The sequence below is a fragment of the Paramormyrops kingsleyae genome, chromosome 5 (genome assembly GCF_048594095.1).
Source record: "Paramormyrops kingsleyae isolate MSU_618 chromosome 5, PKINGS_0.4, whole genome shotgun sequence".
Lineage (NCBI taxonomy): Eukaryota > Metazoa > Chordata > Actinopteri > Osteoglossiformes > Mormyridae > Paramormyrops > Paramormyrops kingsleyae.
In genome coordinates, this window is record NC_132801.1 from 17,297,808 (window position 1) to 17,315,071 (window position 17,264).

The following is a 17,264-nucleotide window of genomic DNA, read 5'->3' on the forward strand; positions in this document are numbered from 1 at the left end:
TCAGACTGATGGGTGAAATTCCTATAGCGACTGGGCCTTAAGGTTCAAAGCAAAACAGCTACCAGTTTTACAATGTTTCCTGAAAATTTAATACATCTGAATTGCAAGAAGCATCCTTGCGGTTGATTTTCATAGGAGTGTGGTGACCTACATCCAATGACGGACTGCAGCCTTCTTCGATTTCTCTGGCTTTCAAAATGACAGAATACCTGTTTTGGCTGCTGTGGGGGAAGCAACAGACAGAACACACAAGCAGTAGGACCCCTATCTTCTAACATGGTTGTCATGATAGGGCAAGTTTTCCATTCATTTTAAATTTGTACATTGGATAAGTATCCAGGAAGTTTTAAATTCATGTAACTTCAGAAATCATAACCCTTATCACACCATGAATGGCAAAAAACAATCTACATTTCCAACCATGTTACTTCCATTGAATTTAAAGGGTCACTGAAGCTTAGAGCAAGGTTCAGAACTGGGAACATCTGAGCACGTGGCCATAGTAAAAACATCCATCTCCACAACCGTAACCAAAAAACTGACATTCTAGATAATTTAGTGTCTTAGCGAGAATTTAACATTCCATTTGAATCAATTAATACAGGCTGGTATCTACTTGCCAACTATACGTTAAACAGAACAACAGTAATCCTCCTGAAACCTGAATTCAAAACAGTCAAGTCACCACCTGCCGATAATATTTGAAAAATGTGAATTAATGGTTAGGTATTATGTTAAACTGTGCCAGAGTTAAAATTCCATTAAACTACATCTGCCGTCCAAAGTCCTATGAAATACAAATAAAGTGTGTAACTATCTGAACAGATGGTCCACTGCTCATCCCCCTCCTTTTTTCTTTGAAAATGTAGGCAAGCAGTTAGTGTTTGGTCCATTTATTCTTTCATTTCCTAACCAGTCTGCTATGCTCAGTATTCACAGATGTTCATTTGGTCTTTCCTCATGCATAGGAGTTAGTGCGACATGGAGAATAAGCTAGACCTCATGTAAGGTTTTTAAATTAATTTATAAAAAAAATAAAACAAAAAAAAAAAACGAAAGAAAAAGCATTTACCCACTTAAGCAGAACATCACTTTTTTTCCTCTGAACAAATACAATCTGAAGAGACTTTTCGGTCGCCAAAAACAATAAAAATAATCAAGCAAGAGACTGCCAACTTCAACAGAGTAAACACTGGCAAAGATACTGGGGTAAACAAGGAGTAAGAAAGGAAACGATAAGAAAACATTAAGTGCAGCACTGGTCAGATTCATAGTAGGTATTTTTTCTTCAGTTTCATTTTCTGTTATCGGCTCAGGTACATTTTCTCTAATTAGTTACATGCAAGCTTGAAACATCTGATTAACTACATATGGAGATATTTTTATATCTTATTTGTTATCTGTTAAAATATGAATATCTGTAGATGTGATAAAGAAACTTCATTTTGATTTGACAGAATGGACAAAAACCAAACCACTCCATTGATAGATTAAAAAAAATAAAATAAAAAAGGAAAAACAAACCTACATTCATTTTTCACTGAACATGAAAAGTCCACATAACAAAACACAGTTTGTGAGTCCAATGCACACGTGGAGGGATTTTGGTTGAAATGTAAGATATCTCACTATTTATACTCGTTTCCTTTTTTTTGTTGCCGTTTTTGCTGGATTTGTTTTGTGCCTAGAGAAATGAAGATACACCCAGAAGTCCTAAGTTCCACATGAACAACAAAATACTGCATATCTACAACTGCATTAGGTAGGTCAACATGAAGGCTAGCTGCCAAGATACAGGAAATGGCTCCACATGTCAGTTCCCTTAGTGAAATATGCTGTCGATTTAAAACCGGATTTACGCAAAGCCATGTTGTCATTACACGTGTGGGTTTCATTCCGCTTATCCAGAGTCTCGGTGCTGAGCCGAGGGGGCTGACCTGCCGTTGACCCTCTCCCAAATCCCAGTCTGCACTGAGGTAGTTGTGACAGAGGTGCAGCACAGCCTGGTGGGCCTTAGTCTGGATGTCCAAGTTCATCTTACCTCCTAAATGGACTTTCTTTTCTTTAAAGGCTTCCTGTGTCACTCGTCTTAATTTCACCTACTTATTTCAGTCTATCCAGCGGTTGTCCCTTTCCGTTTTTTTCCCCCTTAAGAGTCACTTTTCTTTTAAACCCATTGGGTGGTAACATTCCAAAGTTCAGAGATGCTTTAATCTATTTTCTCCTTTTGGCACCTTGGAGTACATACGGATGGGAGGGAAAAATAAAAGGCGGAGGAAAAAAATGACGGCAGTACGGTCAAGACGTAGCCTTTAGTTCTGACTGCTCTGTTCGGCAACCACCGCTGCAGGCCTGTCCACGTTCACAGCGATCACTATGCTCTCCCCCTCGTCAGTCTTGATCCTCTTGAGTTCTGGTTGCTCAGCCTGGTCGCCATTTTGCCTCTTAGTGGGGAGAGAGGCCGAGGCAGAGGCGTGGGTGGCCAGCATGTGCAAAGGGCTTGCAACAGCTGTGGAAACAAAGTGGAAGGGTTAGTTCTTACTGGGCGGCACATTTCACTGACTGAACTGCGGTCTTCTAGTGATAACCTCAAAAAAAAAAAAAAATGTTTCTGTACTTACAGGAATTATAAAACAAGCACTGACAAATCACGACTTTTGTGGTGGATACAGTCTCTTTAAAATAAAATCCAAGCCAACAGCAAAGAGACAGCTCACTGTGAAATGGTCGTCCTACTCACCGGTGCTGACCGATCCTGGAATGGCAGCGGTGACGGGCACTACATGGGTGCCATTTTGCACGATGGTCTTTATGGGGAGCTGGTGCTGGCCCAGGGGGGCCTGCTGCACAATCGTAACAGTCTGTAGTGGTGTGGCCTGAGAGGTCTGGATGATGCGGTTGGCAGTGCCTACAGGAGCAGGGGTAATGGCAGGAACAGGTTCTACTTTAACTAAAGACGTTTAAAAAGTAAGTCACCAAAGGAACCAAAACTGACCTGTAAATAACCTTTCAAACAAAACTTTTGTGGAACCTTTACATATATTTTTCAGTGTAAACCAATATGGCGGGGGGGTCCATTCTTACCTTTGACTTCTTTATGCTCACCATTTTCTTCTGGTTCTGCTTTTGGCGGGTTGACCAGAGCGGCCTGAGTGACGACAGCCTGGCCAGCTACGGTGTAGGTGTTGGCAGTCGTCAGCTCTGCCACAGTGGTGACCGACACGGCTGGGATCTGGTGGACGACGTGAACCGTCTGCATGACAGGCTGCTGGGAAGTAGAGGTGGTCACGGGTGTGGCCACAGCGTAGGTCACAGGCTTAATAGCCTGGGGTAGCTGCCGCTGAACTGTAATTAGAACTGGCTGACTATTGAGAGGTGAACCTGGATAAAGGAATACAAAAACACAGAAAAATATTTTATTTCCTTTAGTGCCATGCATATTAAAAAAACAGCCAAACGTAAGGCAATGGTGTTTGGTGTGATGATACAGCCAGCAGTATTCCAGCCCCTTACCAGGCGCACTCTGGGCAAAGCGGGCCTCCTGTATTACAGCCAGTTTAGGCTGGACAGCTGCGGTGGTTGGGGTAGGTGCAGGAATGGGTTCTGCCTCCATGGGGACAGGGGAACCTTCTCTAGATAGACTATCTGGGGTCTGCACCCCACTGGAGTGGGCAGACAAAACCCCAGAGTGATTAGGTGATGCTGGGGCACTCCTGAGAAAGAGATGGGAAGCAGACTCCGATCAGACAAACGTGCAGGTTTACAGTCCAGATTTGTGTCTTTATGCGATTTTTAAAAAGTGTAAACAGTAGGCATGTAACGATGAATCGCGGATCAGTTAAAAATCGATATAAATGTATGACGATTTAAAACGGCTGATGTGGAAAATGAATCTACTTTAGGAGTATTTCACGGTACTTTACTTAACAAAAAAACTGGTATAATATTACACTTGAATTCACGATGTCAGTTCGACGTCGTAAGTTAGTTTTTGGTTTTGACCAAATGCAAGATGGCAAGCGAATTTGAAATTGAGGACACGCCCCCCGATCTTAAATCGGCGGTGTGGCAGCATTTTAGGTTTCCGGTAATCACAAACGAAAATGGCGAGAAAAGCACAGACAACAAAAACTGCATGCAAACATTGTAAAAGACTGATAAACACAAATAGCACAACGGATATGCTTCAGCATGTCCACCGGCACCACAGTTTTTTTAGATTATTAAAAGGGCAAACCACACTAAAAAGCTGCACATGCAAGCCTTAGTTTATTTGGTAACGCTTTATGTTCAGTGCATCTTCATAATGCATTCATTATGCATTTATAGAACATTCAGTGCACCTTCATAATGCATTCATAGAACATTCACAAGCAGCATGCAAGTACACTTTAACATCATAACATCCCTTAACAGCTTTAATATACATTAATAACAAACATTACATGATTATACAATTATAATGTTTGTTATTACATAATATTTGTTATTAATGTATATTATAGCTGTTAAGGGATGTTAGGATGTAAAGGTATACATGCATGATGTTTATGAATGATTTCTGAATACTTAATGAATACATTATGAAGGTGTACTGAATGTTTTATGAATGCAATCTAAAAGCATTATGAAGGTGCAGTTAATGTAAAGCGTTACCGTTTATTTGAAGATTATGTATTTTGATTTGGAATTTTTTTTTTTTTTTTAAACAGTATTTGACACATTTTGCACAGTTTAGATTAAAGATAAAGGATTTTTGAACAAATCTGTCTGCAGCTCATTCTGTTAAACTTTATCGTGAACTCAGAATCGTATCAAATTGTGAGTTAAGTGTATTGTTACATCCCTAGTAAACAGTAAGCACTGCTCTGTGATTATAATTCAGGAAGCAAGAGGGATCCAGCGCTGCTAGTGCTCGGACCCTTAATCATGTCATTTTGAGTGAAATACAACCACTAGGTGGTAGCACTAGCAACCCTTTGACAAAACATTAACAGTCCCAATACAGAAACCTGCAAGAAGATTCAGTTCTTGCCTTGTCGTACATTTTTCAATGCTTCCTCAAATATTTCACCCTCCCCCCCCCCCCAAAAAAAACTTGATTAACAATATTACCTGGAGGACAGGGGACCGAGCGGGGTTCGGAAACAGGGAACACCCCTAGGCCTTCGCTTGCGGAAGGCCTGCTCTATGAGCTTGTTCTCAGAAGCCGGGTCTATTCTCCAGAAAGAGCCCTTGCCCGGTTCCTCCTGGGATCTGGGCACTTTAATAAAGTAACGGTTCAGTGAAAGGTTGTGACGAATTGAGTTCTGAAACAGAAAGCCAGTATTAGTGTTAGCGTTGAACCAGTGCCATTTAGCTGCTCAAATCCATTGACAAAGTGTACTATTATTATTTTAGTGTCAAATTGTTTCATTGTGAAACTAAAGAAACATGGTAACCTACCTGCCAGCCTTTGTCCGCTGTCCTGTAGTATGGGTAGTTCTTTGTGATGTGGGTATATATTCCATTTAGTGTAAGTTGTTTATCTTGTGCCATTGTGATGGCTTGTACTATTAATTGTGCATAGGAGTAAGGAGGCTTGGAGTCATCCTGTTTTCAGAAAAAGGAAGGCAAATAAGCTACTAATTAGGTTAGATAGCTCTCACTATTATACTATTCATACTAAGCAAAAAAATTAAAGGAACTTGCAGAGCTTACAGTGTTGCCCTTTCATGACACAATTCAGCAGGATATTTATCTAAGCTATCTGAGATAAGCACCACACCTGACTAGCAGTATCTTCCTGAAATTATAACCTTTCCCTAGGCTCTTCATGCCTCCCTCAGATGTTGTTGGCTTCAATACTGGGAACCTAGCCAGAGAAACGAATGCCCACCGCAAAGAACTTCCAATAAATAAAATCTCACTTGTATAAAACCACTTGTATAGAAAGTCAATGGACAACTGAAGGCTAATTAAAATTAAGAGAGTTTAGCCCCCGCCTTGTTAAAAGTGTCAGCCTTCACTCTGGTCACCCTGCCTCTGATGCTAGCAAATGCTGTGGACGCTCTGATGTAGTCGGTGAGGACAAGGTCGTTCAGAATGCTACGTCAAGCAAACTTTCTAAAGGGGCCGCAAAGCAAACAAAAGTGTAGCTTATCTTTGTGCTGACTGCCAATAGGATATCAATTTGTCAAAGCACACGCAATTATGTTAAGACAAGCTGATGTCATGAATAAGTAACGTTACTGACCCTTCACATTGATTTGCATGCTATGGCACCAAAAATAGCAATCAATTTACTTCATTTTTTCACAAAAATATATTATGCACTTCAACTCACTTGGAACACCCAAAATTTCAGACACCTTGGTCCATTTTTTTTTTTTTTTTTTTTTAAATTATGTGCCTGTACGCAAACAGGGACACGTCATAACTGGAAAACTCGCTATAGCAATGTTCAGTTTCTCCTCCACTGTGCTCGGAAACTGTCAGGTCGGAACAAAAGTCTACGCACGCGTGTTTTCTTTAGCAGAGTGTTTCTACATTCCGACTGGTTGCCGCCAAACCTTGCCATAGCTCATTATCATAAAGTCGACTTGGCTTCAACTTAATTTTGATGCTCGCACCACCCAAATAGTGCCACGCCGCACTCGCAACGTGCCCACCCATAGCGTATGAATGATTTACGGTCGCTTCGATGCTCTCGCCACTCGTGGTGTAAGCGTACCGTTGCTGCTACAAAGCCAAATATCTCGATATTTTTTTTACGTGGAGATGGTTCACACCTACCTTAGGGCTGTCACCACCTGACGCTTCCTTGTCATTCTCCGATTGGGAATTGTCCCCAATGAGTTGCAGGTCGGAGCTCAGGACACGGCCCACTCTGTACCCGGAAGACCCCGCGCCCCGAGGACTTGATGGGCAAGAATTGGCGGCACTGAAAAGAATTTAGACAATAAAACAGTTCAGGTTGAAATGAATAGATTGTGATTTTCATTCTCAGCATCGCAGGCCTTGCAAATACTATTAACAGAGTGTGAAAGAATGGATAAAGCCATAGGCAATTCAGGCTCTCCATAGAAAGCATTGCTCAGATTTCCATATCCATGCCAGCAACATTTCCCTTAAAGTTTTGTGAAATAAATACAATTTACACAAGGGGGAAAAATATACGGAGGTGAAACTGTGACATGTATTGTATTAATTCTTCCTGTCATGTCAGCACCTAATCAAAAACCACAATACTCAAGTATTCAAAGCAGCATGAGTGATCAGCCAAGACAAAAAGGCTGCCAGAAATAACATTAGTTAAAAGGACTGTTAGTTTTTAGTACAAGTATATCTACACTAAAGAATGCTAATTTCATTCTGGTGTATGTAAAAATTATTTATCTCCAAGTTCTCACTAAGCACTACTATCATTTAGACAAAATGTTCATATCAAAGATTCATAGAAAACTTGGGAGAAGACGCAGATGTATACTTTTTTTGAATATCATAATATAGAAATAATTTCATTCAAATACTGAAGTTACAGGTACACAGATACAAGAGTTACTACTGGGAACCTAAATTAATAAATCCCAGCTTTTCAAAGCGGACATAAGTTCTACCCACAGTGGCCTTTTAACATAATATAAAATTTGGTTTGGCACACATTTAAAATAGCTGGTACCAAAAAAGCAAACAGCTCCTGGATGGGAATTTCCTCACAAATGATAAACATTCAGAGCTGATCTCAAAATGGGCATCAAACAATGAAAACCAGGAACATTGTCACAAAGGTTTTTTTTTTTTTTAAATTACAGTACAACACTTCAGTTCTAGAGTGAAACAGACCACAATCTGAATTTCAAATAATCAGTTTTCAGAGATTTGTTTAGGAAAGCATTTCATCAGTACCATGTTGACAATTTCACTTATCACTGCCTATTATTCTCCAAAACAATGGAGGATCTCCAGGCGTTTCTATAAAAACTGCCAAAGCAGTACAGTCAGCAAAGGAAACACCAACTGCTCTCTAAATAAGCTTTCAAACAAAACTCCTTTTGAGGAAGCTTTACATACAATATTATTCAGTGCACCTGGGGGGGGGGGGTCAAAAACATATTTGCCTTTCTGGACATTAATTGTCTTCAATGTCATTAATTCCAAACCAGTAAACCATCTTTCAGGTATTTGAAAAATGGCACAAATACTAAGCAATTCAAAGCTTAACAAAACCAGGCAAAGTAAAAATACTTTAAATGAAGCAAAGAAGAAGAAAGTATTAAATTTTTCATTTTGTATAAACATACAAACTAAAGCAACACAAAGTACAGACATGTACCCTTTCTGCAGCCAACAGTTCATGTAGAATTACAAGAGGTAGTTCAGTTTTACAAAGTGATCTTTACTCCAGTCATAACAGCTCACACTATAGGATAAATCCGAAAAAGTAGACATTAACCTCTAGAGTTCTGGCAAACACTATGCCCATTACTACCGAACACGTCTTAAATGCCGGTTTTCTATAGCACAAGTGAATGCTAATTGTCGTCTGTCCAATATTCATGGCCCCAATACCAATTAACACTCCAGATTTTTCACCTTTTGTGTACATCCCTGTCAGAATATGCAATAGTTATTTTTTTTACTGTTTGTTTCCCATAATGAGGAGATATCAAACCAAGTCTTAAACATGTGGCTGTGTTTGTCTTATAGACGAATATCAATGCAAGAACACATTCTGGAGTGTCATCACTCAGTTACAAAAATGATAAATCAAGTAAATTATTGAAATATATTGAATAAATAAATAAATAAATTACATGTACCACTTTCACTTCCCAAAGTTCCAAATACCATCTCTAACTGCAGGATATGCATTTTGTATAAATCTTTGATGAGCATTCAATTCAAATATATAATTTTTATGTAAAATGCTAGTGACATGTATTTGTCCCTATAGTCCAGTCATTAATATACCATTGCCATTTTACTTTAATTTAGTTTATGCATGGTTCATACGTGTTCTTATGCATGCTTAAACAGCATCCAGAACACGCAACGGCCAAAACTTATCTTTATCAAGCAAATTAACCTTAGAGAAAACATTGAAGAATTAGGCTTTTGATATTTAAACCCTTAGTAAAAAAAGCAGCCTTTTTGCATACTTATGGGAAAAAGTTTGTGCCACAGTTGTTGCTCCTTAACCTTACTTTAGGTGCCATCTTGCACAATCCATCTTTACATCACCTTTAACTGCTTGCACAAAAACCATGAGAGGATCATACAGCGTCTGCATAGCTTTTAATTGGTCCAATAAACAGAATCATTGTGTAATAAAACAGCAGGCTTCACTAAATGAAATGGACTGGGTTGATCAGGAGGGACCAGACTGCTAGGGCTTTACCTGATGGTTCCTGTGGGAGAAGGCAGAGGACTCATCAGGTGGGCAATGTTCTCTGGAATGTTTATGGTCAGCGGTGATATCTGGGGTTGGACTGGCTTCACTGGAGACTCTGGTGCTTCTTGTCTCTCCTTCTTATCACTGGACAAGGCTGTGAATGTGATCTTTATGTTTGTGCTGGGAAACCTGAATGTGCACCTGGGGGGGGGGGGGAGAGAAACACATTTGCTTTTCTGGACATTCATTGTCTTAAATTTCATTAAATCCAAACCAATAAACCATCCTTCAGGCATTCGAAACTGGAGAAATTATTCATACAGGTTCTCTGCAGATTAAAAACAAAAACACATGGAAGAATGCAACAGAACTTGACTTTCCATAAATTAACCAAATGTTGCTCATATATCAAAGTAAAATTTTATAATATCAAGTAATCCAATTTACTCATCATTATCAAGACATTGGTTTTCCAATAGCATAAAAATTGATACCAACAATGAATGACATCACAACACGAGGCAGGGTATTCTGAACTGAATTAGAAAAATGGCTATAGTATATTATAGGGCTGGACCATGCACGATATTACTAACATTGTATGTTATGCACATGCAATTCTCACATCGCTAATGAACTAGATGGAGATCAGGCTTTTTCATACTGTGCAGACATTATAGCGCAGAGGGTCTAAAGGTTTTGCTAAAACATTCTTATTCTGCCATAGGGGGAGAGAGAGAAAAAAAAAAAAAACAGCAAGCTTTGCCATTTTAATGATTATTCTTTTTAAACATTATCTAGTATGTGTTAACTAGTTTAATGTGTACCTCCAGTGCTTTTGCATGAGTCAATGGAAAAGGGAAAGTACTGTACGGTGCCTGGTGTGGTGGAAAAGCACCCTATGACACCCCTCTATCCAGTTGTATCCTTCCAACAAAACTGCTTCTTGGAATTCGATATCCCACCTCAGCCCTTTTTATTATTTATTTATACAAATGTGGAATGAGATTAGGGGGTTTGTGGTCCAAGCCTGTAACTTTACTTCCAGCTTTGCACTTGAGGTGAAGGTGACCATGTGAAATCAAGAAATTAAATCCACAGAAGCAAATCCATCCATTGCTTCTCCTGATGAGGTTTCTCAGTCATTTTCATCCAAGGGCTTATTTCTCAATCTGTGAACCAGTTTCAAAAACCTAATAATGTCCTGTCTGCTCTAGTAATTGACCAAGTGGTAGATGGAATTCTAAACATTTGTAAATAGAGAGTTTTCCAAGAAAATCCAAAATTGGCTCACATTTCAGATCCACAATTGGTTGGAGTGAATGCCAACAGATTAGCATTCTGTAGCCAGTGACAGCGTGAAAAGAATGTCTTTGACGGTGTTAAACAAAACATTTAAATTATACCGTTACAATAGCAGGTAGCAGCAGCAACAGATAGCATTACATGTTAAGAACAAGAATGCATTACTAGCTCACATTATCGCAAACATATGGTAATTACTGAGCACATGGAAGTTGTGTGACTAATTTAAAACAAGGCTATACAACTTTTACAGGCTATCTATACTGACAAATGTTTTCACCTAATTGGATACTTTACCAGATGATAAAATAATAATCTCAGATTATTAAATACATCTGACTAAACTCTGTTGTTGCCCATGTATAATAATTTAGCTTAAACATGATTAATTGAGGTAGAAGCTGGGTATTGTGACGCTAAACTAAAATCACCCAAGAGAGTAATGTGAACAAATATTGATTTCTTTGTCTTGCTTGCGTACTTGACACTAATGGTAAAAGGTCTGCTAGATAAATGGGAACCAGGGTGAATAATTAAATGACTCTTCATTTAACAAAACTAAAACATGTCATTCAACACCCAATGCCCCCATGTGAAAAGCAACACCACCCTCTTAGACTTGTCTGGTTATACTTCCTGTAGTTATTGATTAGTCTCACACTGCAGCAGGGAAAACTCCATGCAGAACTTAGTGACATACATGAGCTATAAACAAAAAACATAGTTTCACAACACGTCAGTAGGGTTTAAGCCTCTACTATAACTATGTCCCTTTTCACTGTTCTTAAACCATTGCTTTTTCATGCCATCGCCATAATGCTTGACCCGACTTCATTAGTTCATGCCCTGTTATTCTCCTGTAGCATTCTGTGGTACATGGAACATTTCATTATCTCCAACAATAGCAAGCCATCAAGGATCTGACTAAGCAAGACATGTTCAACACCAAACCAGACCACTGCCATGATGTGATTACAGTGCAGCATTTGGTTTTCACCAGACATAATAAGGCCAGTCACTGTAGTCGACAATTTTGTGGCAAACCTAGGACAGCATTCTGGAGTTCAGTACTTTCTGTCTAGTTAACCTGCCAGGAGGATTCTGAAGGCAGCGAGTGGCAGCTCTTCCTTTTCATGCGATTTGCTACTCTAGCCGCTTTCCATACTACATGTTACTGTATTTGAAAGCAGAGAGGCCAACTACCTATATGACTGTCAACTTGTCTCACTACAGAGAAAAAAAAGCTGCCAATCATCATTAACTTACATTTAATATGATCAAGCATATTAAATCCAAATAAGTGACTCTCCCTGCCGGCCCCTGGAGGATGGGCTCCCCCTTTGAGTCTGGTCTCTCTCAAGGTTTCTTCCTTCTTGGGAGTTTTTCCTTGCCACTGTCGCCTATTACTTCCTCACTGGGGGCTTTGGGTGGGGATGCTGTAAAGCGCTTTGAGACGATGTAATGTTGTGACAAAAATAAATTTGTTTGTTGTTGATTGGCTAATTTTTAATTCAGAAAAGGACTGTCTTATGGGAACAGACTAAAATGCTATTATCACTAAGAAATCGGAATCTCAAAATACCTTATACTTTGTTGCATTACAGCAGCAGAAATTAAGAACACTAAACCATAAGCTTGTCAAGTTAAACAGTATTTGAGTGGTTCATATGATCAACTGGTTAAATTAAGAGTTGATATTTTGTCCATTTTTACATAAAACTAAGGTGGGAGTTAGATTTACGGTACATTTATAGGTCAAATAAAGATCGCACAAGCTGGCCCATTTAAAGAGAACATTATGTGTGAAATTTGTATTACAATATCAAGGTTTTCATGCAATATACATACATTCATGCCACAGTTGACACATATTTTCTCTAACTTCTGCGAGAACTACCAAAACAAAAATGCAGAATTTTCTTGAAGTTTAATTGCCTTTTCTTGAAACCTTTAAACATAGCATAAATAACAAATGCCTAGCATTAGGATGGTATTTAGTATGCATGGTCTACTCTAATCAATGCTATTATACAGTATTTTTATAAACTACGTAGACCGTTCGAATTGTACTGAGTTAAGTCTCCGGAAATCTGCAAAACACTGCAAGTTTAATCAGATTTTTCTAAATGTTTTGAAGTAATATTACAATAAATCCATATTGACCCTAATCCCTTAATATTTAGATGTATGTGGCACATTTAGTATGTAATATATTTTTTGATTGGGGGAGGATGAAAATAACTTTATATATTCTATAATAATAATGTAAAAACTAGAACTCTCTCCATATGACACTGCAATAGTGAGGTCCAGTTACCAGAAATGAAAGGGAGGTGGGGACAGAGGAAGGAGGGGGAAAAAAAAAAAATCAGAACAGCCATCTAAATACTGGAAACAGGTGACAGGTGGAATTCATGACGACAGATAATGTGATAACACCTGTCACTTAACTCCTTCATACCAGGACAGATGGTGGCCACTCCCCTTAGGGCCAAAGAAGATTTTTAAATGAATTATTTAATAAAACTGCTAATGAAATACAATATCCAGTTTACTTGTAAACTGACAGAACAAAAGAGTGGCTACAGTTGTAAAGCACTGGACAAATTTCTTTAGTCTTCAGAGGAGACTTTGGTCGTGAAGTTTTATTTATTAATTTAAGAAAATGGTACCTTTTCTTGACCCCATTTCCATCTAATGGAAATGCCACTTAAGAAACCATACATTTTGGCATTAATACTGTACTGATGAAACATTGCACTATTTTGGCAATTGCATTTCCATTCCAAAAAGTGAGTCATAAAACACAAACAAAACAAAAACCCATGGGTTAAACTCCAGCCACAGAAAACATGCCTTAATTCTCTGAGAAAAGTATAAACTTCTCCCATAATAGCTCACACTCGGAATTAGTTATAGTACACATTTTCATGGTTTCAGAAAACTTTAACCTACATCTAAACAAATGTATTCTAAAAAGATTTTACAATTAAAACTGCTTAATTCTAAGGTTCACAAATGCACTTTTGCCACACTTGTAGCAATGTCATGTCATTGCAAAAACTTCACACACAATTTGATTGACATTTAACCAATACCTTACAACCAAACTTTACTGTCAGCTCCTAACTGTGGCCTTTCAAAAAACATGATAAAAAAAAACAACAGTATTCTGAATTCCCTTCCCTAGGCTGCACTCTTCAAGACTGGCTATAAGAGAATCCTAATATAACAGTCCATTCCTTTGGGGCCAGTGCAACACAAATCATATTTACATGTTATAGTAATCACTATGGCCATCATAAAAGAAAAGCTGACATTACAGTAAGTTCCTACTTCTACTGTAAGCTTATTAAATTACTAACAGCATAAGATAATTTTCATTAAAGTATAATGCGGTACAAACAGACAAATGTCTAAGTTACAGTTTGAATCCTCTCCTATTCAGGTCAACGTTTTCCATCACCTCATCTTACAGTTTTTTTTCCTTCTTTTTCTAGTCATCATTCTATGCAGAATCAAGAGTAGACACCACAACCTAATTTATAAAATAGCGATTTTGGAAATAAAATACAGGACTGATCATTATATTAAGTCGATGCACTAGACAATGGGACACAGATGTGTGCATCCCTTGATACTTGAGCAGACCAATGTGCAGAGGCAGAAAGAAATGACAACAAAAAATCCACTAAAAGTGACCTGAACTGATTTATGCTTGTACCGGAAATCAGTTTCTTTAGCTGCAACCTGTAAAGTATTACATAAATAAAATTATAAAATAATTCTTGACATCCTTGCTGATAAGCGTGTTAAAACCAAAGCTCTGAGAGTACTGAAAGAGATGTTCATTTTGAAAGAAACACAACATCTGACTGCATGGCAACTGCTGCATCCCTGACAAAAGCAGAGGGAGTACATATGCTGTGTGTACAAGTTAGTTCCCCCCCCCAAATTACAAAGATTTATACTGGACAAACCATTAGATGGTGGACGTTTCATTCAAGCCAGGTTCCCCCATTGGTTACAGTTATCTAATCCTAGATCTAATCTTAAAACCGGTCAACTAATACTAGTAATGCAGATCAAACTTTTTTGTATTTTGTTGGGGGGAGGGGGGCATTCTGTATCCAATGACTACTGAATAGTGTCACCTTTATAAATCAAAGCCAGCAATGAAAATACTATGCAAAATACTTTTGGCAAACTTGAGTGCAATTACTTTTGACATAGCATAACATGATGGAATTTAATTGCAGCTGGTAAGCGAACAAGGACTTAATATGCACATTTAAGTACCTAATGATCTTCAAATCGGCTGATGTTACGTTTATGTGCATTTAATATTTAAAAAATGTGTAGCGATATACATGTAAATGGATATGCACGAATATTTTTTCAGCAATACAAGCATGATAAAAGAAATCGCTCGTACTAAAGGTGATGTATAAGAAGGCCAATGAATAAGAAACATGTGAATAGATTATAAATTAAAAGTAATATGCGCATTAATTTATATTAATTCAATACCCCAACGCATTTAATACATAACATTACAGTGCGCGCCCTTGGTCAAAGACCCGTAGACAAATTATCCGTAACATGTTCTAACAATTTTGCCAAATTGCGTGAAAATTTTCAACATGCGTATTAAACAACCTATTCTGATTTCATAAAGCTTGCTACGCTAAAGATGCATATTAATTTCTGATATACACGCTCAAGCTCCTCGCCGTGCATGTGACATACATGTGACAGATCCCCCAACGTGTGTGCCGACCCGAATTTCATGAACATGTCACATTTTTTCATACGTTGCATTAAGAATATCTCTGGACAACTACATAAATTCAAATTGTGTGCATTGCGAGAAAATTGTGAGCTACATTCTGTGTCATGACTGACAGCAATGCCACATTAAGCAAAATTAATTGAAGCCTTGTCATTTAAAACATTCATTGTTTACACGGGTCCGACACGCCGTAAAACTGGCCGGCTGCGTCCCTGATAATACAGTTACCACGTTATACCGAATTACGCAAAAATGCAACATTACAGTAAATGTTGCAAAACGGCGCCTCCCGTTAAAATTGAGTGCGGAATCATCACAAAATTCACATTCAAATTCTAATGAAAGACGGATGGTACTGTTCAACTATAACAACATTCTGCAAGGCAGTTGTGAGGACAAATGCATGGTGGGAGGGTGCTTTCTTAATGTGGCTGCCTGCCTCGTATTTAAACACGAGAAACGAAAACGATACGCCGAAATATTTGCACAAAGCGACGTGTTTCGTGATTTTTACACGCACGCCATATCAATCACGAGTACTGCCAGCTAGATTTGCAGCGCGCGAGGTTGCAGCTACTTCGCAAATATTTACGAAGCGGTTGTTTTGTGGCTCGGCTAACTGCAACACCATACAATGCTAAATGTTAATCAAGGCTGCTAAAGCCTTCAGAGACTAAGAAAACAAGAAAAACCGTATAACGTAAAAAGGAAAACAGAAAGGTTATCCACTTACACTCGTGGGAGCTGCAGAGGAGGAGCCCCTCGCCTCTGGAACACCCCGTCTACAAACACACCATTTTTGCCAAGGCATCGCAAATAAAAGTCTCCTCCACCAGTGCCATCTTCCCCGGCAGTGAAAATCTCCAGATGTCGCCGGGATATGAAGCTCGAATGGCCCATGCTCACGTCCACTGAGCCCTGCGACGAATTCCGACCGATGGTCACCGAGCGTTTCTTCATAAGGTATTCGAATTCACGGCCCTCGAGCCGGGCAACGGCCGGCCCCGAGACCCCGCTCACCACCGCCATCTTATTGTGGGATATATTCACAGATTATTTGTAAAGTAATATTTAGATTAAATACAGGTTTTGATCAGGGCTGCAAACTGGTGAGCTTTTGGAAAGGGAATCCAATTTTTGAAGTGAAAAATTTAGCAGGGAACGTGCCAGATCAGGAGGACAGCGGCTCCAACCCACCGCCGCAACTCAGAGAAAGAGAAGGAGAAAGAGACAACCAAACAGAACAGGGGCGTATTCAGTTTGACTGACAACCAGGATCACCACTGGGGAACTGCAGATTTTATGGAGTTATATCCTCACCTCCAATGGGAATGAAAGCAAGACCGGTTTATTAGAGGCGTAGCTTAGTTGCACCGTGGCCTAACACGCAAATTAAACGGCGAGCAGCAAAAGACGGCGTAGAAATTTTGCAGTGATGGAGAGGCATTTTTGCGATTAAAAGAATATCTTGATTTTGACCTACAACGACAAGTCGCACTTGAAAAAAGGAACTTATTAGTTCTCCGAGGGGGTAAAATCAAAGAAAAGCAGTAGATATGTTTCATTAATAGTTTAATATAGTTACCAAAAAAAACATAAATTTATAACAATCATAGTTATTTTTAACGAATATTAATCCATGGAGCGTTTTAGGAAACACAAGCAAATACTCGTAAAATAGAATCTGTCTAGATTTAAGCTAAATTCATCTTTAGGAAGTTCATGCCACTTTTTGTATACGACTCACATCTGCGGCAGCTTTAGGTTTACAAATCGTGATACCCAGAATGCCTT

General features: G+C 38.8%; 1 protein-coding gene across 1 annotated transcript; it reads right to left on the reverse strand.

The window, feature by feature from the left end:
- Window positions 1-1,005: 1,005 nt before the first annotated feature.
- Window positions 1,006-16,735, reverse strand: foxk2a (forkhead box K2a). The gene is made up of 9 exons (XM_023822651.2): window positions 16,204-16,735; window positions 9,380-9,574; window positions 6,775-6,922; window positions 5,446-5,592; window positions 5,116-5,309; window positions 3,514-3,713; window positions 3,085-3,381; window positions 2,741-2,908; window positions 1,006-2,509 (listed from the first exon to the last, which is right to left on the reverse strand). Exons 1-9 carry the CDS (start codon window positions 16,497-16,499, stop codon window positions 2,313-2,315), a joined length of 1,842 nt encoding a protein of 613 aa, XP_023678419.2. The 5' UTR covers window positions 16,500-16,735; the 3' UTR covers window positions 1,006-2,312.
- Window positions 16,736-17,264: the final 529 nt, after the last annotated feature.